Source organism: Oryzias latipes, chromosome 1 (assembly GCF_053564925.1).
Source record: "Oryzias latipes strain Hd-rR chromosome 1, Olatipes_Hd-rR_3.1".
Lineage (NCBI taxonomy): Eukaryota > Metazoa > Chordata > Actinopteri > Beloniformes > Adrianichthyidae > Oryzias > Oryzias latipes.
This window is the reverse complement of record NC_136237.1, coordinates 10402495-10427555: the sequence shown is the minus strand read 5'-3', so window position 1 is coordinate 10427555 and position 25061 is coordinate 10402495. Positions and strand designations below refer to the sequence as shown.

At 42.6% G+C, this 25061-nt stretch overlaps 2 protein-coding genes across 10 annotated transcripts in view; one reads left to right on the top strand and one right to left on the bottom strand.

Moving 5' to 3' along the window:
* The window catches only part of cc2d1a (coiled-coil and C2 domain containing 1A), a 26902-nt gene extending 12251 nt beyond the window's left edge, over nucleotides 1-14651 (bottom strand). Inside the window, exons 1-17 of the mRNA XM_023959693.2 lie at nucleotides 14515-14651; nucleotides 14308-14443; nucleotides 14128-14231; nucleotides 12560-12778; nucleotides 12174-12477; nucleotides 11723-11832; nucleotides 11560-11632; nucleotides 11321-11413; nucleotides 11118-11245; nucleotides 9139-9211; nucleotides 8932-9065; nucleotides 8613-8700; nucleotides 7654-7730; nucleotides 7437-7532; nucleotides 6707-6829; nucleotides 1052-1110; nucleotides 525-641 (exon numbers count right to left, since the gene is read on the bottom strand). Of these exons, the coding sequence (XP_023815461.1) occupies nucleotides 525-641; nucleotides 1052-1110; nucleotides 6707-6829; nucleotides 7437-7532; nucleotides 7654-7730; nucleotides 8613-8700; nucleotides 8932-9065; nucleotides 9139-9211; nucleotides 11118-11245; nucleotides 11321-11413; nucleotides 11560-11632; nucleotides 11723-11832; nucleotides 12174-12477; nucleotides 12560-12778; nucleotides 14128-14231; nucleotides 14308-14443; nucleotides 14515-14571 (1991 nt within the window). The 5' untranslated portion in view covers nucleotides 14572-14651. The remainder of the gene's footprint in view (nucleotides 1-524; nucleotides 642-1051; nucleotides 1111-6706; nucleotides 6830-7436; nucleotides 7533-7653; nucleotides 7731-8612; nucleotides 8701-8931; nucleotides 9066-9138; nucleotides 9212-11117; nucleotides 11246-11320; nucleotides 11414-11559; nucleotides 11633-11722; nucleotides 11833-12173; nucleotides 12478-12559; nucleotides 12779-14127; nucleotides 14232-14307; nucleotides 14444-14514) is intronic.
* LOC101155010 (uncharacterized) lies at nucleotides 14353-25061 on the top strand. Of its 9 annotated transcripts, none has more exons than XM_078935699.1 (9): nucleotides 14353-14500; nucleotides 15183-15225; nucleotides 20502-20608; nucleotides 20667-21922; nucleotides 22007-22044; nucleotides 22167-22318; nucleotides 23071-23192; nucleotides 24115-24213; nucleotides 24867-25061. In XM_078935699.1, exons 2-9 carry the CDS (start codon nucleotides 15192-15194, stop codon nucleotides 24955-24957), a joined length of 1899 nt encoding a protein of 632 aa, XP_078791825.1. In that variant the 5' UTR covers nucleotides 14353-14500; nucleotides 15183-15191; the 3' UTR covers nucleotides 24958-25061. The 9 variants fall into 9 exon arrangements, with proteins under 9 accessions (XP_078791825.1, XP_078791690.1, XP_011477364.1 ...); XM_078935564.1 differs by having other exon boundaries at nucleotides 22007-22092; XM_011479062.3 differs by lacking the exon at nucleotides 14353-14500 and adding an exon at nucleotides 14909-15045.

Sequence of the window (25061 nt, the reverse complement as noted above, 5' to 3'; positions counted from 1 at the left end):
AGAAGCTAAGGGATGGCCTCTACTGTGAAGTTTATTTAGCTTTTGTAGCATTAATGTTGTAAAGAGGAAGGGATCTGTAGCATCTAATGAGGTTTTCTGCTCAGTAAAGACCATCATGTGAAGCTCCATCACTCATGAAAGGCAGCTTGTGTCAGAGCATGCATGTTATTGTGAATCCATTGTTTGATCATCAAAAACTTTTGTCTGGAGTTGATTAAAAGGAAGCTCATGCTGTCAAAAGAACAAGATTTTAGAACATCTGATGCTTAAAACATCTAAACATCTAAGTACAGCTGTGACATTACAAAGTGTTCATTTACTGATGTTTCTCTGCTGCTCTCTTCATCAAGTCCAAAAGATACAGTGAACAAGCCTCCTAAATGTGACCCACAAAGGGACACGACTTGATGACTCATCTGCATAAGAACATGCAGAGCTGGAGGCTCTGGAGACCCAATACGACATTTGAGAAATCATAAAACCTACAAAACAAAATGTGGGAAATGCTGCAAAGTCAGACTCACTTGAGTGAGTTCAAGGTCCTCTCCTCTGAGCGGCACTTGGGGACGGGTTGACCTGCGGCGTGGGCCTTCTTCAGAATTTCTATGCTCTTCATGGACTCTGCAGCAAGCTTCTCACACCTGCGGAGGTACAAACAGGGTTTTCACACCAGCATTGGCTTCATAAGATGGTTTGATGTTTTCTAATTACATAAATAAAACACAAATCTGGTCAATTTTATGTAGAGAAAAGACAGAGAGAGAACCTTTGAAATCTGCAGCATGAAACTCCTCTGAAAAACAACGTTAAATCCACTAGATGAAAAATGACGCTGCAGATCCAGTCAAAAGACTGTCATGTGAGACTGCAAACTTAATGACGTCACTTCCACAAACTGATTTGCCGCTCTGACAGGTAAATCTTTTCAAACACGATGAAAGTTATTTTTGAGTAAAAGAATGTCGGACAAGAGCATGTTTGCTGTTCCTGGATGGATAGATGTTGCACATCAAAACAAAATCACATCTAAAAAGAAAACATAAGTTCTTACTTTAGGGCTTCTCCTATGTTTCCTGTTTGTGTGAATTGTTGACAGAGATCCAGACATTTCTGAGGACAAACAGAAGACCATATAAAAACGCTGCACATCCAGGGGAGATTTAAATCAGCAGATTATAGGGGTGTAACAATCTATTGATTTTTATTCCTAGGATCGAACAAGATCGACCTGTCTGAGGCAGATTTGAATCAAACAATACAATTAAAAAATTGTTTCAAAATGAGATAAATCGATAAACGAATTTAAATTGGAAAATAACATTTGGAATGAGGCATGGTAGGTTTAGAACATAAAACCACCAAACGCATCACAGCGGACAAAACATGTGATGGCAGCAAAAAATGATCAGTCCATCATTCCAGTCTAATGTGTGAAAAACACATTTAGCAAAGACATGTGAGCATAAAGTGAGCTAGAATTTTCTGTTTATTAGTTTTGATTAGTTTGCTGTGGAAAACAACAGTGGGTTAAACTTTATGAAACTAAAATGTGAGTGGATTTGCCATGATTTCTTGTTTACTTGTTTGTACACATATGTAATTTACACTTGATTATCTTATAAGAAATACAATGAATCTGGAAAACTTCCCCTGCACTGTTCAGTACCAAGTATTCATCTGTGAGTCACATTGGATGAAGTTTTGGATAAACATGCCCTGAATCTATTTTATGTCAGTGAATTGGATCATTAAGAATGAACCAAAATCAAAAGTGAATCGAGATCCACAAATATAGAATTGAATAGTTGTTAAAATTAATCGTTCCACTCCTAAGGATTTGGGCTTGCAGGCCAATACCTCCTCCCTGGTGACCCGACCAGCCTCAGCCAAAAAAGACTTCCCATAGGCCAACAACCCACAGGAATGACTACAAGGGTCTGGCGCCGTAGGATTTGGGTAGCACACAAGGGCGGTGCTATCCACGGAGCTGGACTCTTCACCATTGAGACCAGAATGACCAGGCTCTTTTCACTCAGGTTGTGCCAGAAAGGCTGAGCGGTACCAGCAAGGCATCGGTAGAGGAAAACAATATTTGATCCATTGCTGATTTTGTTGGTTTACCCATTTAAAAAGAAATTGAGTCTGTCATCGTAAAGGTAGGTTCATTTAAACAGTGAGAGATAGAAAATCACAAAGAAAATAAAAAATGACTTAAAGAATTTATGCAAGTATATTTGGATTTCATTAAAGTGAAAAAAAAGTGTTTGAACCCTTTGTAACTAAAGTTCTGGTTCACACAAACCAGGTAGACTAATCAACCTGTCACCTGAGTTGAAGACACCTGTTTGAAGTAATCACCTGTAGAAAAGACATCTGTCCACAGAATCAGTCAGACTCTCAAACATCGGAAAGACTAAAGAACTTTCAGTGGATTTAAGGGAGAAGATTGTTGCACAAGACAAGAATGGACTACAACACCATCAGCAAGAAGCTGGGGGTTAAGGAGGAAACTGTTGCTGCAACATGACCATCAATCCACTTATAGGTCTGGGGCTCCAAACAAGATCTGACCTGGTGGGATTTCCATGATCATGAAAACATTATTAACGTTATTAATATTATTAATACCGCAATGGTTTAACATCTCGCAAAGTCCTCCTGCTGAAGAAAGCACATGTGCCGGCCCACCTGGAGTTAGCCAATGAACACCTTCATGATTTAGAGAGTGATTGGGAGACGGAGCTGTGGTGTAAAACTGAGCTCTTTGGTATCAACTCAACCCGTGGTGTTGGGATGAAGAGACATGCTGCCAATGACCCCAAGAACATCATCCCCACTGTCAAGCATGGAGGTGGAAACATTATGGTTTGGGGGTGTTTTTCTGCACAGGCTTACTTCACCGTGTGGATAGGAGGATGATGGAGTCATGTTTTGTCAAATCCTGAGTGAGAACATCCTTCCCTGTGATGGATTGTGAATGAGTTTTCTAACAAGATAATGACCCAAAACATATAGCCAAAGGAATCAATAAATGGCAGAAGAAGCATATATCATGGTCATGGAGTGGCCCAGCCAGTCTCTGGATCTCAATTTTATAGAAAACGTATTAAGCTCAGAGTTTCCAAGCGACTGCCACAATATCTTGATGATTTAGAAGTCCTTTGCCAAGAAAAGTGAACAAAATGTCCTCCTGAAATCTGCAGAAACCTGCTCATCAACTACAAGAAACATCTGACCTCAGTACTACTAATAAGAGTTTCGCCATAAAGTACCAAGTCTTTCCGTCAACATCGTTCAAAAACCTATTTCCCTCAATGACATAAAAATAAATGTATATAAAGTCATTAAGGTGGATTTCTTGTTTTTTTTTTGAGATTTTCTCTCTCACTGGAACGTATCACTAGGATGACAGACTGTCCTTTTTTTTAGTGGACAAATCTACTACATCAGCAAAGGGACCAAATACTTATTTCCACCATTGCAAGAATACAAGAGACCAGTTCCCTGCCAACCACCATCAGCCTCACAATACCAAAAATGGTTTGTTTGTTGCACTTCATAGTTGTGTCCTCCTGCACCTGTAGCCACTTTAAGCGCAAAGTCGGTCTCTCCTCAGAAAAGATTAGTGGACAGGAGGGGGTAGTATACTACTAAAAATGTAATCAAGAGGTTAGTCACTGGATCAATAAGTGTGAGTTTTCTTTTGACAGACCCCCTTTAGCAGCACATAAATAGTTTGTACTTTGAACGTCCTTTCCTTATTTTGAAGTTCAAAGTGGTTCTGGTAGTACCACTGTCACAGAGGAAAATTACTTCTTGTCCTTCTGCAAAAATGGTAACAGTTGGGGAGGAGAGATGGGTATTATACGCTTGTGCAATTTCCTCTTGATCATTAAGAGCATCATTCTGTGCTTTATGGGCTTGCTGCTCCTTGGCTTTACAAGCCATTAGGTCTTCCAACAGTTCCTGCTGCTCCCTTGAAATTGTCTCTTGTCCTGCTGTTAGTCACACTCTCCTGTTGTCTCCCTGCTGTCTGCCATAATAGGGTTTATAAGGCCCTCCATCGTGTCCACCATGTCTCCATCTACAGGGAGCTCTGCATTCTTTTACAAACTTTCTTAAACACAGGTTAGTTATAGAAAACCCGTAGGACACTGGCTCTCGAGGCCTGGAGTTTGACACTTGTGCCATAACATCTTTGTTGCCATTTTAGACAACAATTAACAAAACCTGTGATAGTCGCCAGAATTCATGAATGCTGTCAAGCTGAAGAAGTCTCATCAAGTCTGGTTGGGTCGTAGCAGGTCACAGGTATCAGCAGTCCTAGCAGCACACAGTTGCATTGGCAAAAACTCAAGTCATATTAGTTGGCTTTAAGGATGAGGTGAATGAGGTCCACCCCGAGCTCCTAAAGTCTCTGAATGTTGTGGGGCTGTCTTAGGCGACACACCTTACGACACTGGTTTGAACTGATATAGTTCCTGTGGTCTCGCAGACTGGGGTGATTGTCCCTCTTTTCAAGAAAGGGGACCAGAGGGGCTGCTCCAACTAAGGGGGATCACACTACTCAATGTCCCTGGGAGAGTCAGGGGGAACACTGGTTTTCATCTTGCTCTACACCTTAAAGGCCCGTACACACCGGGACGAATTTTGCGCGCGATATTCGCCGACGTTTAACCCCCTCGTGACTAAACAAAAGGGCACCAATGTGAGTGTGCACACCGACGCGAAAAACGCCACGCATAAAAGCGTCATTTTTTTAAAAATGTTTCGGGTTCGTTTGACGCGCTGCGTCAAAAATTATACGACCAATGAGAATGGCGCTTTTGCACACGTGTCTGAAGCTTCTGAAGTTACAGTAAAACACAACTTGGGGGTGCTCAAACACAAAACTGTCTTGCTGAGCACACATACGTCATGGCGAAGTAGATATACGCCAAGTAGCGTCTACACTGCAGCAAAGAAATGAGACGAAGAAGATGAACTCACTGACGGACATTCTAAAATATCCCCGAAAACGCTCATGATACATTTTCAGCTCTTGTACCAGTCGATAAAACTCGATAAAACTCCCCATGTTCTTCTCTTCTCTTCTCGATGTACCCAAAATCGACGTCTTTTCCAGCGTCAGTTCTGTTAAGTTTCTGTTAAGTTTTATGGACAAAATTTGAAGGAGCAGTCAGATGCCAGAATGAGTGGGGCCCGGAGACTTTCATGTAGGGGTGTTTATTGGCAAGAGTCTGGCAATATGATACGCGCCCCACGATACAACACGTTTCCCTATATTTTACCGGAACTAATTTTATTTTTTTATTTTTTCAAAGTATGACTTATCACAATAAATACTTATGCCTGAAGTTCAAAACGTATTTCATTGTAATGAAAATGTAAAATTCAATTTATTTAATGATCAAAATATTAAGCTCTGCAACTGTATCTCAAATTTAAGTTGCTTCTACCCAAGCAAATTCATGGTGCTTTATTTTTGTAAATTTAAATATCTAAATGTAACAGTCAAAGTTTTCAGATTTCAACAACAAAATATTTTTAGAATAATGAAAAAATAAATAAAAAGGCGTATTCTTGTCTACGCCATAAATGAATGTGCCTTAACCAATAAGGTTTCAAAAAGTATAATTAAGGAAATGTAGTGCTGTTTATTTTCAACATTGCTAAATGTAGTTCTCCAGTTCTTTTAAACGGTTCAGAAGCCTGAATGGTACTTCAAAATTAGAGGGATAAAAACAAAATAATAATTCTTTCCAGTAACAATAAAGTGTGGTGACGAGGCAGCATGACAGGATGAAGGAGAGCGCTTTAACCCTTGTGCTATCCTATGGGGTCCAGATGACCCCACCCTTACATTGACTTCCCTACCATGATAAAGGTGGATAAAGGTGAAGAGGATTTCATGTACTCCATGGACACCGGTAAAGATTACAAATCATTGAAGAAAAAAGGTTCAGCACTCTGTCTTGTGGGTGGGTCTAGATGAACCCACTCCCAACGTTAACGTGCCTTGGATAGCTCAAGGGTTAATGTGGCTAAGATGCTTTACATGACGGTCTGCACTGCAGCTGCAGCTGCAGCCCCCGCTTTCTCACACGCGGAAGTAAACATGATTTCACCTCTCATGGACATGACGTTGGCCTTTTTTCAGAGCGTTGTACACATCACTCTGACCCATCAGGTTGCTGAACTAGAATCGAATGCTGTGAGGTTCTGCAGAACTTTGGCCCACTTTGCCAATAGCATTTGCCTGGTGCTACGTGCATTAGCCGCTGTGCAGCTGCAGTGCTTCACTCGTTCTTATCTGAGCCGCTATAAAGCACCGCAATCCGCGTTTCTATATGATACTGGCAGCAACATGTCACAGAGCTTCGAGTCGGTACCCATTCTAAATAAACTAAGTAGTACGTGTCTAAGAACAATGAAAAAAGCTGCTTCACTGAGATCTTCTAGTTATTTTAAAAAAGGGATTTTTTTCAGATAGGAGGTCTTGTATTTTACCCATCGCTGTGTCTCCCAGCTAGTCTAAGAACATCCCTGAAGAACTCAAGGACGTTTTTGTGGATAGGGACGTCTGGGCCTCTCTACTTAGACTGCTGCCCCCTCAACCCAGCTTCAGATAACTGGGAAAAGATGAATGGATGGATTTCCACGTTAAATGGTTTGATTGAGGAAAAAAAAAAAAAAGAGTTTCAACCTCATGCTGTTTTCGTAGGAGTTCCATGAGGGCCTGATACTTCTCACTGGAGCGAGGAGACAGAGGGGAGGTCCGCGAGCGACCCAGCGAGTATTCCTCCTCATTCACTGGAGCACTGGGAATCTGTTAGCAACAAGAAAGTTGTGAGAAACAATGAAGAAAAACGCAAGTAAACATAACATCAGTAACACACCACAACTATCATAGGTATGACTTAGAGTACAGACCAAAAGTTTGGACAAACCTTCTCATTCAAAGAGTTTGCTTTATTTTCATGACTATGAAAAATTGTAGAGTCACACTGAAGGCATCAAAACTGTGAATTAACACATGTGGAATTATATACATAACATCACAGTTTTGTTGCCTTCAGTGTGACTTTTGGTCTGTACTCTAAGTAAAGTAAATATATCAACTATGAGGTTCAGGACTGTTGAGAAACTAAGCTGCACCATCATGATTTTAAGAAACATCCCCTTCTAAAACAGCAGCATCCACAAACACAGGACTGTCCTGCAGACATCAATGAGGCACATGCAGGGGTTACATGACGGAGGAGCAAAAGGAACACAATCATGAGGGATGAGAAGGATCTATACGAGATTGACAATAGAATGATGCTGATGATGTGCAGTGAAGCAGTTGTTTGGATGCAAACACACACAGCGGGTTTGACAGATCACAGCTGCTGCTGCAAGAACAGATTTTCTCATGAAAACATTTTCAAAACCTTGGTGATTTCAACAGGTAGGCCAGACTTGGTAGCTGTGATCATGGGGTCCAGGCCTTTGGCATGCCTGAGGTGCTGCGCCGCCCCCACCATGTCCTGGAAAAATGACAAAAAGCATCGGCTGTCCATTTAGAAAGAAATATTCAGATAAGCAGTGAATCCATCTCCAGGTAAAAACATGGAAGTGAACAGGGAAGGAAGGGCATCCAAAGTTTACCTTCATCTGTTTGGACCGCAGTGCTGCCCGTAGAAAAGCCTGTCGCCGTAGCAACAAAAAATCCAGTTGCTGCTGGCCTGCAAAGGCAAAGAAATAACAGAGGTGAGAGCTTCTCCTTCAAAATAAAATCCTGGAGTAGGCAGGCGGACACCGGCTCTCAGGTTGGGAATCTCAGAGTAACACACGATACGATGCAGTTCACGATACATGGCTCACGATATCGGTGGTCGAACGATATGGCAAACATTGAAATAATCAATATATTAGTAATCTATGATATATCACTATAATTTAAACAAATGTACCTTTTTATTTCAACTTTATTTTGCAGCATTACTAAAATACAATTATTAATTGGGGGGGGGGTTGCAGAATTCTCGGTTTTAATCGTGTCACGGCTATAAAAACAAGACACAAAAGCAAGATAAAGGCCTACAATTAATTTTTGAAAGGCTTCAAAACATATTTAATATAGCAAAGTACTTCATAGCATTTACACACACACAGAATCACATCAAAACATTTTCTCATTGCTCCTGTCTCTGAATGATTTCATAAACCCAGACAGAGATTTGCACTACTCAGTGATTCTTTTGTACAGTTTTTCAAAATAAATAAACCTGGTTTCTCCCTCATCATCCTCATCCTCCGTGATGAGGGTGAGAAAAACTTTTGAGGGTAACCTCCTCCTACACGCGGTGAGAGCGGCAGCCATATTAAACCCTGAAAGACTTTTGGACAGTCTTTCAGGCCAGCGACTTTGACGCATGTTAAAACAAATATGACACGTGGTTCGTCATGCTCATGAGAAGGGCCACCTGATGGACTTCTATGGTATTATTTTAAAAAAAGGATTTAGAGAAAGAGGGGTCTGGGATTCGTTTTTGAGTTGAAACATCGCAATAGTTTGCCATACTGATATTTTGTCCCACCTCTAATGAGCTCAGCCTTCAACACACCTTTAGGTCCCAGTTTTGAAGCTGAGGCTCCTCCAGGAGCCTGAGGGGCCGCAGATCTGGCTTTGTTTACAGGTGGACGCGCTGCAGGCTGCAGAGGAATCAAATCACAAACTGTTACACAACTAACACTCAGGCTTTTCCAATGAGATGCAGCTAAAGGGCTGAACATTTGAAAGGTATGACTGAGTTCTTGAAGTGTGGTGGACTTGCAGGTGGAAGAAGAGGAGGAGGAGCTGAAAACATCTAGAGGACTTCTGTCCATCATCTTTTGTGGCAGCACCTCAGCACCCTGACCATTCTTTCTTTCCTTTCTCCCCACCTTAATGTCTTCTCTTTGTTCGTCTTCCTCCACACTCTCAGCATCTCCATCCTGATTTGCTATTTTCATCGCCGTTTCCAGGACATTCAGGAAGTTCTGCTGACTCCCTTCAGAGCCCTGAAGCGCTGGACAACCTAAAGAAGAAACTTGTTAAGGAACTGATCAGCGTAAAAGAAGCAAAGTCTCAGCGCTTCGTTTAAAAGTTACCTGGGGGAACCGGGAGGTCCGATAAGCTGACTGGTTTTCCTGCTTTGTGAGCTCTGATGGCCTCCTGGTATTGCTGTTAAAAGACAGAGAAAATTCATTTTCATCACAAAGCTCCACCTAAAGGAGAAGCTGCTGCTCTGATCATAGAGTCACATAGGTGATCAACTGGAACACAAACAGCCTGTGATCCACGAAAAGATTTCAACTGGCTACAACCGATCTAATGGAGACGCATCTTCATGAACAAAACTGTCCCTAATCCTCACCCCGCACGACGGAAACATGAAATGCCTGAGTTCCAAGTGAATGCCCTACAAATGAGCACTGACACTGGAGTCCCATGGGGTGGAGGAGCAAAATTCGGACATTCACTCTTTCCATGGATCGGAGGGGCAGAAGTAAGGGACCACATGGAGATCAACAGGTATGCATTGCTGAGACTCCTTCACACCACCAACAAGTTTCCCAACGCATCAGCAGCAGAGATGTCAGTCATTAGAACTATGGCTCTGCAAAATCGACTCGACTAGCAGTGCTCGACCTCCTAACCGCATCATCGGGAGGCGTGTCCAAAATGGTTGGAGACAGCTGCTGCACTTTCATCCCGGATGACACCAGTGATGGACAGGACATTGCTACCGCACGGCACGACTTAACAGAGCTGCAAGCTAAGTCTGCAACTTCTGGTGCCAGAACCACTAGTGACAACTGGCCCTGGCTTACACCTGGTCCATGGTGGCATCTTCTGTTGAAATTATTGATGCCTATGCTCATTGTTTTGTGCCTGTTTTGTCTACTAACAACACATGCTCGTCCTTGTGTCAAGTCCATGATAACAAAAGCCACCACACAGGCTTTCATCCATTACCAGCTGGTCCAACAAGCTGAAAAGGACTCCCCCAGTGTGAATACTCCTGCTTCACAGGCATCGTATGAAGCTTTTACTGATGATTAGAGAACCATGTTTCATGTTTGTACCTTCCATTTATCTGTGTTAACTTATTAAGTGTTTGAAATTATAAACAAGAATGGATGTTAGGGTTACATAATTCTCATTTGCTTACATGCTGTTATCACCAGAAAATGATTGTGTCTCAGTTCTGTCTTTCAGTAAGATAACACTGGCGTGCTTGGTGCTGACTATACAAAACATGATGTTCCTGTCCTGCTTGATTGAATGACCCACTTTCATATTATCAAACCCGACCACCCAAAAAAACCAGACTGGACACCCTGGGAAGCCAGAACTCCTCTGTTGCAGATTGCGCTGTGACTGACGGGCTTCTCCTTCAGCAGAAGTCTAACAAAAATTTTCGTGGTTCTTCTCTCTGTTAAGGAGCAGTCATAACCCTGACAGAGACCTTCTAAAACCAGACATAACCAGCTCAGTGGCCTTGTGGTTAGAGTGTCCGCCCTGAGACTGGATGGTCGTGGGTTCAAACCCAGGCCGAGTCATACCAAAGACTCCCTGCTTGACACTCAGCATTAAGGGGTTGGATTGAGGGGTAAATCCAGCAAACCCGAGTGCAGCTCGCCGCTCCCCCAGAGGATGGGTCAAATGTGGAGAACAGATACTGTGATTTATAAAAAGCACTCTCATTAATAAAACGTGTCCTACTCAGTCACACACTTGCAGACGTGCCTGATTCCTGGTTCCGGTTCTGTTCGTCCTCGAATGCAGACTGACGGGGAATTTTTCATGCCCAGAAAAAAAAAATCTCTGCTGAATTTCTCAAAGTCTGACTGATTTTTGACTTGAAAATTTGGATTAATTTTTTATTTTCCTGTTTGTTGTCCAAAACCATCAAAAAGACAGAAGCTTTAGAATCCAAAGCAGTGAGACGAAGAGCAAAAGAGCAAGCAGGAATCTCCAAAAGGAGATGAACATTTTCATATTAAAATGTTGAAAACAGCTGTAAGCATGAAGGAGATTAAAGGAGTTGAAGCGTGCAGCACCTCTTTTTAGGTGCTGGGTGTACCTTCACAATGCGTTGGTGCATGCGGGACTTGCGGTCGTCTCCTTTGCTCTTGGCGCTCTCTGCTGCTTGTTTGTAGATGTCCATTCTCTGCTGCAGAGCTTCTCCCAGGCTGCTGGGGGCAGGGAGGTCTTTACAAACACAAAAGAACGATGATTATGGAGCAAGTGTTCAAAAAAACCCAGTACCACTAGCTACAGTCTCACCTGCAGAGGGCGTCTGCGTGGGAGTGGATGCAGGAGCAGCAGCTTTGGGAGCAGACTGGGGAGGAGGTGCAGAATGCTCTGCAGCCACATCTCCTGAAGAAGATCAGACAGCAGAACTATGACAGAAAATCGACCAAGCAGCGCATGAATCCTAACCTGAGCTCATTGGTGTTTATGCACATGTGTGCTTTCGGAGTTTAACTGCAGGAGTGTTACACTCAGCAGTCAGACAAACTCACCAGGAGGAGGGGGTAATGAACTCAGCTGGACTGCCTCCCCCCGATCCAGCGCCTCCAGCAGCGAGTCCAGCTTCTGCAGAGAAAGCACAGCAGAACTGCTATAGCTCACATTTAGTGGCAGACCCCCCACCCCCCAGGAGCAAACTCCCCCTGCCTGTGTCACCTTGGCAGTGAGGTAGTGATGTTTGGCCCGCTCAACATCATTGCTCTGTTTGGCCTGAAGGGCGGCAACCTTGTACTCCCTCTGCCTGTACAGCACGGCCTGCTTCAGCTCTGAGGATTAAAGTCATTTCAGCCACGGCACAGGACACGGCGCCAACGGACCCGAACAACCACGGCCAGAGGTTCTGACAACTTTGGAGGACTTCACTGACATTTAGCAAGAACATTCTAGGAGGAGAGCAGCTAAGGAGTTAATTTACGAGTAAGACTGGGTTAAAGAGATTGAATACTAAAACTGTTTCTACAAAAAGTAAATCCCCCAAATAATTGCATCTCTGAATCAGTTTTCTTGATAGCAAGTATGTGAATTTGCCAAACAAAAATCTACTTTATTTTCTATCCATTTTTTTAAAATTCATACTTGAATTATAAAGCCTTTCTTCAGCTGTTACCTGAGTGTGGGCCACTGGGCTGGCTGGGTGTGAGGGGGGAGATTGCAGGTGAATCAGGGGTGATGGGGGCAGCGAGCTTCGGCAGGGGGGTCAGGCACACCGGTTTAGTGTTGGGAACTGGGGCTGCAGGCTCGTTCCTGGGTTTGGAGGGAGACGCAGGCAGGACAGCAGGTTCTGGAAGCTCTTTCTCCGGCTCAGACTCTGCTTTAATGTTGGACTTTCCTCCAATTGCTACAGGGGGGGGCATGTCCTCCTCATTCACTGCCTTGCCTTTCTTTACCGATGTTAGCATGGACTGTAATGTCTGCAAATAGAAAAGGAGAAACCATGCTCTGGATCTGGTTGCTTAGCAGAGTGCTAAGCAGGAAGTTGGATTCTGCACTGACCTTCAAGCCGCGGTCATAACGGCGAGCTTTGCTCGTCTCGCCTGCAGCCTTGGCGTTGGCTATGGCCGTCTGATACATTTCGATGCGCTCCAGCAAACGAGATTCCAAACTGGCCGCACCGAGGGGGCTGGCTGAAGGGGCAGGCTGAGAGGAGGGCATCGCTTTAGGAGCAGCAGGAGCTGGCTCCTCATCGTCCTCCAAAACTTCGTTCAGCTCTGCCTGTGAACCAAGACAGAAGCATGGAAATCTAACCCACTTTAAGCTTAGGTTCAATTAAATTCAATTTGATAAAAGACATGAAAACCAGAGGAGAAACACAAATAGCACCGTTTAAAACTAGAATACAATCCAGAAAATATCATGTTTATGATACATGAACAAATACACTCAGATAAAACGAAACTATGGATTTGTTAAGAATAAATACATTTATACCATGGTCCGGGTGAATACTCGATTCTGATTGGCTGCTGGGTGTACATTAAAAAGTGATAACCGCACGTCGTCCCAATGGGTTGAATAAAGCATCAGTTCAGAGAGAAACTTCTCCTGTTACCGCTTGTTTTTGTCCAAATGATGAAGCAAAAGGTTATTTTAAAGAAGCCAGCGGAGTGATACAAAACATTTAAGCTAGGTGACTGGAACTTTTTTTCACCGTGCGGTTATCACTCTTTAATGTACACCCAGCAGCCAATCAGAATCGAGTATTCACCCAGACCATGGTATAATACTTTTTAATGCACTTCGCGGAAGCAACCGCAGCTTTGCGTCGGACGGTTCAATCTTCCACGGCGTGCGTTAAAAAGTAATAATGCACACTTCGTCAGCCAATAACCCTGACATATTCACTTCCGTAAGAATATAAAAGCACATTGGGGGAGCTAGCACAAACACATCTTAATTCATTGGTTAAACTGAGTTTTGTTATTGATTTCATGAATTTCTTACATTTCAGACCAAATAACTTTCCAACAATTGCAATTGCACAACAATTGCACTGAATCCTAATCAGATTTATTGATGAGAGTGACACTCAGCCCTGTGTTAGTATTTGTGTGCATTCAGTTGTGCGAGCCTGTAGGTGAACATGACTGTTGTGGGTCTATACAACCTTAATGTTGTCTCACTTCTCTCTGGTCAGGGAACAACATCATTTAATCCAGTTACTTTATAAACTATTGTTCATTTCTTGAGTGCATTTGTGGTTCAGAACAAAGATTCTACTCTTTTTGTTTCTTCCTATGTCTTCAATTTTAAAATATACAATAACTGGTTCCCATAGCAACACAAAGCCTTAAATATTAGTCGTTACTGTGACACAGCATGTTCAGGACCTACAAACCAGCGGATTATTTTACTTAAATAACTGTGGACATAATCTGTAAATGCCTTTTACATTTTTGGCTGCAGAACTTAAATATTTGATATCAGTGGATCAATCCAGAGAAACAACGCATGGAAAAAAGGATGGAGGACAGTCCAAGCAACAAAAACAAGCATCTCCTTGGTGCTGGCAGAGCGGTTTGATGTGCAGCAGCTCTGACTAAAATATTTTTAACCAGTATTACCAGCAGATCGTCATCATCCAAATCTTCGTCGTCCATTTCTTCCTCATCCAGATCTTTCATACAAAGCGCTGCCATGCGCTCGATTTCAGCCATTGGAACAGGAGCTGGACATAAACACAGACGACAGATCAGGAAGAAGCAAGCCTAAACTCCAGAGCCCAAAGGCCCCGCCCACCTCACCTCTGCCCTGCTCCTTCTTCCCCTGCGCTCTCCCTCCTCCTCCTCCAACCAGATTGAGCAGCTCTGCCTCCAAATCTTCATCATTTCCGACATCATCCATCCCCCCATCCGGGGTCAGATCAAGGAGCAGGCCCATCTGAGTCAAGGACAGGTGCTCGTTCACACCTGTGCTGATCCCTGACGTGCACATGTGGTAAGCAGTCTTACCTGTTTGGCTCGCGCTGCTCCTTGGCCCCGCGGAGGCGGGTTCCGGCTGCGGCTCATGGCTGCCAACACCTGTCAGGCTGTGGAACTGGACTCGGAACCGGTTCCGCCGGGGTCTCAGCGAGACCGGGAGCAGCAGTCTACTGAATGACGACCACGCTTCAGGCTCGCGCTACAGACTCGCGCAGTTTGACCACAGCAACAAACATTGGCGGACTTGACTTGTTAGCCAACAACAGCTAACACAGCCGAACCCTGCTCTAAGTGACACTTTTACCTGCAGACTTTTGGCGCCACGGAGATTATCGCGCTACGACACACCACACCAGAAACAAAGGACGTTCATAAAACACAGACGAGCGCAGGAACCGAACCGTTCACGCGCTTAGTCTGACAGCAACAACATCCACAGCCGGGCTTAACTACTTCCTACTGCACGTCTCCACGGCAACCTGCATTCCGCTTTGCGGCTGTGTAGACCACACCCACCGCAGACGTAAACTCTCGACTAGAGGCGAAAGAGATTTATCCTAGGTAAAAGTTGGACACCTTGAGAGGGCAGGTGAATTTTGAGCAACGTTTGTTCCGATCAGTTTGTTAAAATGTGAATTTAACTAAACGTGATTGCGTCAGAGATGTCCTGCAGGTCTCATCACGTTTCTGTTCCTCAGGAGGAGGAGATGGCCAAAGGAAAAGCGAAGATCAGCAGCTCTGGTAAAACTCCAGAATGATCGCCTTATGTTCTCATTTATTCCGCCTTTATTCTTTAAGAAACACAAAATTACAGGGGGAAAAAGTTAACATGGAAAAGTTTCCCCCACATCCTTTTAACAATATTGTAGAAATAAGAATGTACAGGCCTATTTATTTAAATATCAAAGTAACGTGATTATACTTAGCAGAAGATTTTAACACAAACCTTTGAGCTGAAGAAAGATCAACAATGTAAACACCTGACAGATAAATGAAGGAGGCTACGCTAACTAAAAACAAGTTCAAAACGCTGGAAAATAGAGCTGAATAATGATTGAACTAGTTGCTAATGGTACAATGCTAAATTACAGTTAATTAATAAAGTTTTACAATTTTGAATTATTGACTACATGAGAACTCTTCTTCTCTTGTATTTTTCCGGAACACATTTTGTTTTGTTTTTACAGTATGACTTAGAAATAACTCTACCTGAATCCAACTCTACCTGAATATCAATCTTCTTCTCTTGTCTATCAGTCTTTCATTGTAATGAAATTGTAAAATACAGTTTATTTAATGATCACAATGTTAAGCTCTGCAACTGTATCTCATATAGAAGTTGCTTTTACTTAAGCAAATTTATAGTGCTTATTTTGTTTGTTTGAAAATTTCAATAGTCAATAGGAGTCCATTATCTCATGTTTTTCTCTGAATGACTGCAAAAATGATGGATTAATAACATTAAAAATATTTTAAAGTTGAACTTTCAATCAACTCAGGAAGTAATAAATAACGGATAATTAATCCCTGATTAATATTTTGGATTTTATTTTTCTTTTGTTGGGTCTGGTGGTTTTTAGATGACTTTTGTGCTGGAAAACCACGACTCCTTGCAGGCAACATGGGCAGAGATTAAATAATGATTCAAAGCAATTTTTAAAAAGTGGTCAAATGAAGCAGAGGGACTGTGAAAATAGGAAAAAGCAAATACAAAAGCAAGACATTTGTTGCCAAACATTCAAAAGTGCTGGAAGACAGATAAAATAGGAAAAACAGAATAAAAAAATGTTTTTTTTTTGTTCTCTTTAGTAAAACCTGACACATTAAAGAAAAGACAGAAAATCGTCATTTGTTCTTTATAAGAACTCAGATATTAACAAATTTGTGTATTTCATAAATGTAATGTTTTTCCAAGTAAAAATAATGTATAGAATATAAAAAAATATTACAAAAACGTGTCTCATTCACAGATAGGTTTTTATTGGAGATGCAGACACTACAAGGAAAATATGCCCCAATAAATATTAGAAATTGAATTTCTGCACTGTGGAGCAGTGGTTAGCGCTCTTGGCCACAGCAAGAAGGCCCCTGGTTAAAGTCCCGGCTGTGGGACCTGAAACAGAACTCCAATGGGGGACCTTTCTGTGTGGAGTTTGCATGTTCTCCCTGTGCATGTGTGGGTTTTCTCCGGGGACTCCAGCTTGTTCCCACAGTCCAAAAACATGCTTCATAGGTTATTCTAGTTACTTTAAATTATTCATAGGTGTAAATGGGTGTGTGATTGTGGCCCTGTGACAGACTGGCAACCTGTCCAGGATGCCCCCTGCCTTTGCCCACAAGTGGCAGGATAGGCTCCAGTTGCCCTGAGACCATGAAAGGGAGAAAACGGATAAGAAATGGAAGGAATGAATTTCTTGTTAAGTTCCACATGCTGCAAAGTTTATTTGGTATTCAACCATAGGTGATGTACATTTTGGATACCGGTTATTACTACTGTTCATGAAAACTGTGTTAATAATAAATAAAAGAGGTTTGAAAATTTTACATCAAAAGTTAAAAGACACGCTAAAGATAAGCTAACAAGATTTAAAATAAATTTAGAAGGGTCTCATGTTTTTTGCCAATCAAGTAAGGAGACCATTTTTCATTTATTTTATCATTTTATTGAACAGTGGGGCAAAAAAGTATTTAGTCAGCCACCAATTGGGCAAGTTATCCCACTTAAAAAGATAAGAGAGGCTTGTAATTTTGATCATAGGTAAACCTCATCTATGTGAGACAAAATGAGAAAAAACAATCCAGAAAAACATATTGTCTAATTTTTAAAGAATTTCTTTGTAAATTATGGTGGTAAATAAGTATTATGTCACCTACAAACAAGCAAGATTTCTGGCTCTCACAGACCTGTAACTTCTACTTTAAGAGGATCCTCTGTCCTCCACTCATTACCTGTATTAATGGCAGCTGTTTGAACTGGTTATCTATATAACAGTGACGTGCAGTCAGGAGAGGCAGGTGAGGCAGTGCCTCACCTGTCATTATGGGAAGAAAAGAGAAAAATAAATTCAATTATTATTATATTTAAGTTCAGTAATTTGTGCTTTGCAGTCATTTTCCATTTAAATGTATCATTTTTGGGTGTTTTTTCTTTTCAAAATCGCTGAATTTCCGCATTTGCCGTTCAGATACTAAGAAGTGACGTGCGATGAGGCACCAGCCCGCTGAGCCTCACCTTGGATTGCGCAATACCTATGCAGTCAGTCGGTACTGCTGTCTCTCTGTATGTCGGTTCAATCACTTGTACTATATGAGCTGAGTTTACATAATTTAGCAGATGTATATGATGTACAGTGTTTGTTTTTATAAATAACTGTGAGGGACGTGTTTCTTGTGCTGAACGCTAAACGCCGGCAAAAAAGCAACTGGGTGAGGCCAGAAGTTCCCGTGCCTCAAGTTAGGGGGCGCCGATGAGCCCTGAGATTATGACGCTAAAAATAATAGAAGAAGTGATAGCAAGCGGCAAGTCATTTTCTTCAGAAGGAGCGGCATATGGGCTTTATTTACAAGTAAAGGTAAGATGATAATAAGGTTTGTGCTTTTTTCTATGCTGCAGTTTGTATATGAAAAAACATGTTGAAATGATATTTTAAACAAAACACGTTAACTGTTGTCAATTTAATGGTGAATAAGTTACTCAGTATGGTTCATATGTTTGTAAATCTGATTGATGACGTCAGTGCCTCACCAGCCATTAACCTCACCGCACGTCACTGCTATATAAAAGAAACCTGTCCACAAAATCAAACAGTCATAATCCAAACTCCACTATGGCCAACACCAAAGAGCTGTCTAAGGACACCAGAAACCAAAATTTTGACCTGCACCAGGCTGGAAAGACTGAATCTGCAATTGGTAAGCAGCTTGGTGAGAAGAAACCAACTGTGGGAACAATTATTAGGAAATTGAAGACATGCGAGACCACTGATAATTTCTCTCAAACTGGGGTTCTCCACAAGATCTCACCCTGTGGGATCAAAATTTGGATTTGGAAATGGTTTATTTAAAGCAATCAGACCTAGGATATTGCACATAACAATACAATCAACAGAGTTTTACATCCATACAAAGACAAATCAATCTTAGAATAATCAGTCGTTCAATCATAATTTGCTTGAAAGAAAGTGGAAGGAAGCAAACTTATCTTATCCCACCCCTGTTGTGGGAGAACGGTGAGCAAAGAATCCCAGAACCACATGGGGAGACCGATTGACCTGCACAGAGATGGGACCAAAATAACAAAGGCTACCATAAGTAACAGACTACGCCCTCAAGGACTCAAATCCTGCAGTGCCAGACGTATCCCCCTGCTAAAGCCAGTACATGTTCAGGCCCGTCTAAAGTTTGCTAGAGAACATTTGGATGATCCAGAAGAGGACTGGGAGAATGTCCTACAGTCAGATGAAACCAAATAGAACATTTCGGTAAGAACTCTACTCGTCGTATTTGGGGGAGGAAGAATGAGTTGCATCCAAAGAACACCAAACCTACTGTAAAGCATGGGGGTGGAAGCATCATGTTTTGAGGCTGTTTTTCAGCAAAGGGACCAGGACGACTGATCAGTGTGAAGGAATAAATAAATGGGGCCATGTCTCCTCAGATTCTGAGAGAAAACCTCCTTCCATCGGGGCATTGAAGATGAAACGTGGCTGGGTCTGTCAGCATGACAACAATCCCAAACACACTGCCCGGGTAATGAAGGAGTGGCTTCATAAGAAGCATTTCAATGTCCTGGAGTGACCTAGCCAGTGTCTCAACCCCATAGAAAATCTTTGGAGGGAGTTGAAAGTTGGTGTTAGCCAGCGACAGCCCCAAAGCATCACTGCTCTAGAGGAGATCTGCATGGAGGAATGGGCCAAAATACCAGCAACAGTTTGTAAAAACATCGTGAAGACTAACAGAAAACATTTGACCTCTGTCATTGCCAACAAACAGGATATAACAAAGTATTGAGATGAAGTTTTGATATTGACCAAATACTTATCTTCCACCATAATTTACAAATAAATTCTTTAGAAATCAGTCAATGTGATTTTCTGGATTATTTTCTCATTTTGTATTTTACAGTTGAGGTTTACCTATGATGAAGATTACAGGTGTCTCTCGTTGTTTAATTGGGAGAAGTTTCACAATTGGTTGCTCACTAAATACTTTTTTTCCCCACTGTACATAAAGAAATTTAGGTCTGATTTTGAAGAATTCATAAATACAAAATTTAATATAAATTTTAGTTAATACTTTTGATTTTATGCTTTACATGGTTTGTCCAAAAATCAAATGTTTGTTTTTGAACTGTTTGTCATTTTTGGGATATGTAAATGGTCTAATTCACAACCTTGTTTTACTGTATTCCCTCTGGACTTTAAATCATGTTACAAAACAATTGAACACATGCAAGGCTAAAAGAACATTTCATCTTTTAAACTTTTTTGATATTCTATGTTCAAAAAGCTACTGATAATTGAAACCTCTGGACTGTAAAGTTGATTGTTGGTGTGCAGGTTGCACAGTATGTACAGTGTTTTCTTTTACCTATTGTATTGTGTCAGCTTCTTCATAAAGTTTGTTTCAAAAAAGAAAAACAAATTAAAACCCTGTTTTTTCTTTGTCAACTCATCCTAAATCACAAACTATTTGGCTTTTGCTTGGATTTTCTGCTCCTGACAACGTAGCATACTTAATTAATTTTTGAAGGAGGTTATAGCAAGAATTGCAAACTCCAGGCCTTGAGGGCTGCAGTTTGAAAATCCTGGGTATTAGGCTGGGTTAAAGTTGACCATAGGTCGCACTTTGGATGCAGCTGCTTACCTGACAGAAAGCTCCTCCCCCCACCCTCCAAACTTTTCATTTTGGAGAGTAAATGATAATTCAGGATACATGTAAAATACAGATTCCTTTTTAAAAGTAATTGATCCTCACATGGGTTAACAGTTTTGATCCAGGTTGTTTTCTTGTTTCAGAGGATTTAGCCCCGCCCCCAGCACGGCTGCTCAGGTCAAGAAAGAAGGAAGCTGAAAGCAATGATGCTGTTCTAAAGGGCAATGCTCAAGCCTCTCTACTTCTGAAGGTAATTAATGTCATTTCTCCACCTCAGCCACTCAAACTAAAATGCGGTTAAATTTTAGGGGTTAGAGGAGGGCGGAGCTGCAGCCGAGCCTCTGCAGGAATGCGCCGTCATTGTGCATCAGATGTATCAGGCAGCAGAGTGCTCCTGTCTGACAGGGCCAGATGAAGCCACCAAAGAAAAGGCAACAAATGAATCAGAGGTCATTTCTTTGAGCACAGCAGCTCCAAAGTCTAGCTTCCGCAGCAACAAGAATCAGACGGAGAGCTGGGCAGGTGAGGATGCCGCCGAGGAAGGCAGCAAGAGACAACGGGCAGAGAAACACAAGAGGGAGGTGGAGGGACGGCGGGAGCAGCAGCATTCCACCATGGCTTTTCCAGCCAAGAAGAGGCGTAGGATGGGTTCCTGTGGCCTGACGGATGGAGAGCGGAGTCGTGTTTTAGGAAACTATGAGAAGAAGCCAAGTTTTGTGAAGGGAGCTGGGATGAAGGTCTGTAATGATTCAGACACCCCTCTGCGCTCCTCTGGCCATGAAAGCGGGCAGAAGCAGGCAGAGCCTAAGCAGGTAGAGCTACAGTCTGCAGAGCCAAAGCAGGCAGAGTTACAGTCTGCAGAGCCGAAGCAGGAAGAGCTACAGTCTGCAGAGCCAAAGCAGGCAGAGCTACAGTCTGCAGAGCCAAAGCAGGCAGAGCTACAGTCTGCAGAGCCGAAGCAGGCAAAGCTACAGTCTGCAGAGCCAAAGCAGGCAGAGCTACAGTCTGCAAAGCCAAAGCAGGCAGAGTTACAGTCCGCAGAGCCGAAGCAGGAAGAGCTACAGTCCGCAGAGCCGAAGCAGGAAGAGCTACAGTCTGCAGAGCCAAAGCAGGCAGAGCTACACACTGCAGAGCCGAAGCAGACAGAGCTACAGTCTGCAGAGCCGATGCAGGAAGAGCTACAGTCTGCAGAGCCAAAGCAGGCAGAACTACACACTGCAGAGCCGAAGCAGGCAGAGCTACAGTCAGCAGAGCCGAAGCAGGCAGAGTTACACACTGCAGAGCCGAAGCAGGCAGAGCTACAGTCTGCAGAGCCAAAGCAGGCAGAGTTACAGTCTGCAGAGCCGAAGCAGGCAGAGCTACAGTCTGCAGAGCCGAAGCAGGCAGAGCTACAGTCTGCAGAGCCGAAGCAGGCAGAGCTACAGTCTGCAGAGCCAAAGCAGGCAGAGCTACAGTCTGCAGAGCCGAAGCAGGCAGAGCTACAGTCTGCAGAGCCAAAGCAGGCAGAGCTCCAGTCTGCAGAGCCAAAGCAGGCAGAGCTACAGTCTGCAGGCGAGGATGCAAGGTCAGCATCTCTTCCAAAGTGAAACCTTTTTACACCAAATAAAATGAGTTTAAACCTTTTTCTCTGTCCATGAATCTGTTCCAGAGCACCGACTGAAGCCCCCATGAGCGTCCTCTACAGGGGTGAGTGTGACCCTGACTCAGAGTCTGCAAAAGGAGTTTTTTCTGAAAGTGTGTCAGATGTCAGAAACATAAATAAAGGGAGACAGAGCTGTACATAAGTTCTTCATTCTCCTCAAACACAGGTCCAGAGGAGAGTAACCGCCAGCAGGCAGAGGAAGAGAGTATTTCACAGTCGGTAAACCGTGCTGAAGGAGGAGCATCCTCAACTGAAGCTCCCACCAGTGGACCTGCGCTGCAGCCTGAAGAGACCGCAGAACCAGGAGAGGCATGCAATGTGAGTGCTTTCTTTCCTTCATTACTTCTCTGCTAAATGTGAGGAGTTACCAACCACCTCCACGATTTCTGAGAAGCTCTTCATTCAGCTCCTCATTCAGCTCTTCTATCCTCAAACCTGTCACTTCACCCAGAGATGAATTGATGAAGATGAACTACAAAAACTGTTTCCTGGGAAAATGTGTGTGATTACACAACAGCTGAAGATGCAGAGGTTTGAGGAGGAACCAGAGAAAATGAAATGGTTGAAAAAGCAAACACCTCCATCTTTTTTCTTAATGCTAAAGAGCTCGTCTAGATGGAGCTGAACACTGTCAAAGCAGAAAATAATCTGCAAAACCCCATCATATGTGTAAAAGGTCATTAACAGTTATTTACAATTTTACACAAGATTCACCAAACTGTGAAGCAGCTTCACCTACTAAACTGTATTTTTAGACGTAAAGTCATGGACAGCAGAGAACTTCCTACCGCGATTTTAGGTATTGGTGGAGGTGCGTGCTTGTGTGGGGTTATTTTTTTTATTTGAAGGCTTTTATTTTATGTTATTAAGGAAGAAATGTGTTTTTGTTATGTGAAGAACTTTCTGATACTGACGTATAAAAAGTGCTTTATAAATATAAATTTAATAATGTAAAATTGATTTAAATTCATTAAACAAAATTTAAAAAGTCATGATGCCTGAAAATGATTGAAATTCATGACTCAGTGGCTGCGTTTGGACTGAGGCCCTCGTGTTCTTGTCTCATTCAGGGTGGACCTACAGGCGATCTTGCAGCGGCAAAGGCGGCGCCCAGCTCAGGCGGGGACTCGCACGGCGCCTGTGGATGCTCCGATGATGTTTCCGACTCCCAGCTCAACACCATTGTTTTCACGTGAGAAACACGCAGGGATGTGAGAGAGTGATTGAGGCGGGGCTTAAAATGCCGCAGCCTCAGTCACGTCTTCGCTTCACCACTGAATCTGTTAAAGCAGAGAAAGACGAAGAAGCTGCTCGAGGTTTTCTACGAAGGTCCCAGACGCTTTTCACCATCAAACTGTAACTCTTTGAGGATCAGGAATAAACAGTGCATAAATGTAAAGATGACTGAAAACAATTAAAATGTAACAACTCTTTACAGAACAAAGGTGGTGCCAATATTAGGTTGTATTTTTAAACAGCCATTCTATTATTCCTTATTATTAATATTGTTAAAGTTAAATACGGTGGTACTGAAGTGCAGATCACACCAACATATCACTCAATGCAAAAACCTATGAAAGATCACAATTAAGAAAAGCAAAACAAATAATAAACAAACATTAGGTTTTAGAAATCAAAACACAATTCCAAAAAAAAGATAACAATTTGAAAAGCAAAAATAATCAAGTTGAACTGTTAAAATGAAATGGTAAGTAACCGGAAAAGGCTGGTTCTTAGATGGCACACCACTGATTGATTGGATGATGACATTAAATTTTTTAAGGTTGGATTTTTTCAAATGCATACTTATAGAAGTTTTATGATTAGTACAGAGTATATATAGTATTGCTTCATGCCAAATAACTTTCGGTTGAAGGGCTCAGGTGTGTTGATGCAGGAAAAGACATTCAGGCACATCCTCACAGCCCAGAACTGAAGATTCTCCTGAAGATTTGAGCACAGAGCTGCTGCAGGTGAAGCTTCTGAACAGGCGGGCGTGGGTTTCTTGTGGAAAAAGGATTCCTCCCACAGATTTTAAAACTGTTTAAAGAAAAGCGTTGATTTGCATCCTTTCATTGAATGCTCAACGGCTGACTCCGCTGTTTTTCCTCCAGGGAGGAGCTGATGGAGGATGTAGACGCTGGGCCATCAGGCTGCCTGGAAGATGCCACAGAGCTGCTCTGTGGAATAATCAGCGAGCTCTCCTCTGCAAAGTTAGTTCCCATCATCCTTTACCTCTCAACCTGCTCTGCTCTGATCTTTCATCATCTTTGTCATGTGACTCTTTTTGTGTCCTTATTGACTGCTGGGGCTGACAGTAATGTAACACTTATGGGAGGAGCCAGTTACTGGCAGGTTAACCCTTGTGCTATCCTAGGCATTTTGACATTGGGAGTTGGGTCATCTAGACCCCACAAGACAGTGCGCTGAACCTTTTTTCTTCAATGATTTGTGATCTTCACTGGTGTCCATGGATTACATGAAATCTTTCCACCTTTATCCACCTTTGTCATGGTAGGAAGAACACATCAATGGTCATCTTGACCCCATAGTATAGCACAAGGGTTAATAGGAGAAAGCAGTTGAATTCCCTCTAACTCTTGTGCTATCTTGTGGGGTCCAGATGACCCCACCCTTACATTGACGTGTTCTCCCTACTATGACAAAGGTGGATAAAGGTGGAAAGATTTCATGTAATCAATGGACACCAGTGAAGATCACAAATCATTGAAGAAAAAAGGTTCAGCCCACTGTGTAGTGGGTCTAGATGATCCCACTCTCAACATAGTGGGGTCATCTGGACCCCACAAGATAGCACAAGGGCTAAAGGACAGTAGAACAAAACAGTTGAATGTTTGTCTTCCAGTCGAAGAGTCATGGCGGCTCACCGGGAGCTGCAGAACCTGCGACGCTTCAAAAGCAAAGCCTCAAGAAACTCCACCCACCGAGAGCGCTGAGGGCAAAGTTAAATGATGATTCTGTTTGTTTAGAAAAGGCAGTTTTTCTACAAATGTTTGGGTTCCTCTGATGTTCTCTGAATAAAGTGTTTGCTTATTCTCAA

Excerpts from the sequence above, each read along its gene's own strand:
- LOC101155010 (XM_078935413.1), top strand. The coding sequence starts at position 15,147 with ATGTCCTGCAGGTCTCATCACGTTTCTGTTCCTCAGGAGGAGGAGATG. Across the intron at positions 20,609-20,666 it reads AAGCCTCTCTACTTCTGAAG|GGGTTAGAGGAGGGCGGAGC; the intron begins GTAATTAATGTC and ends GTTAAATTTTAG. Across the intron at positions 23,193-24,114 it reads CTCAACACCATTGTTTTCAC|GGAGGAGCTGATGGAGGATG; the intron begins GTGAGAAACACG and ends TTTTTCCTCCAG.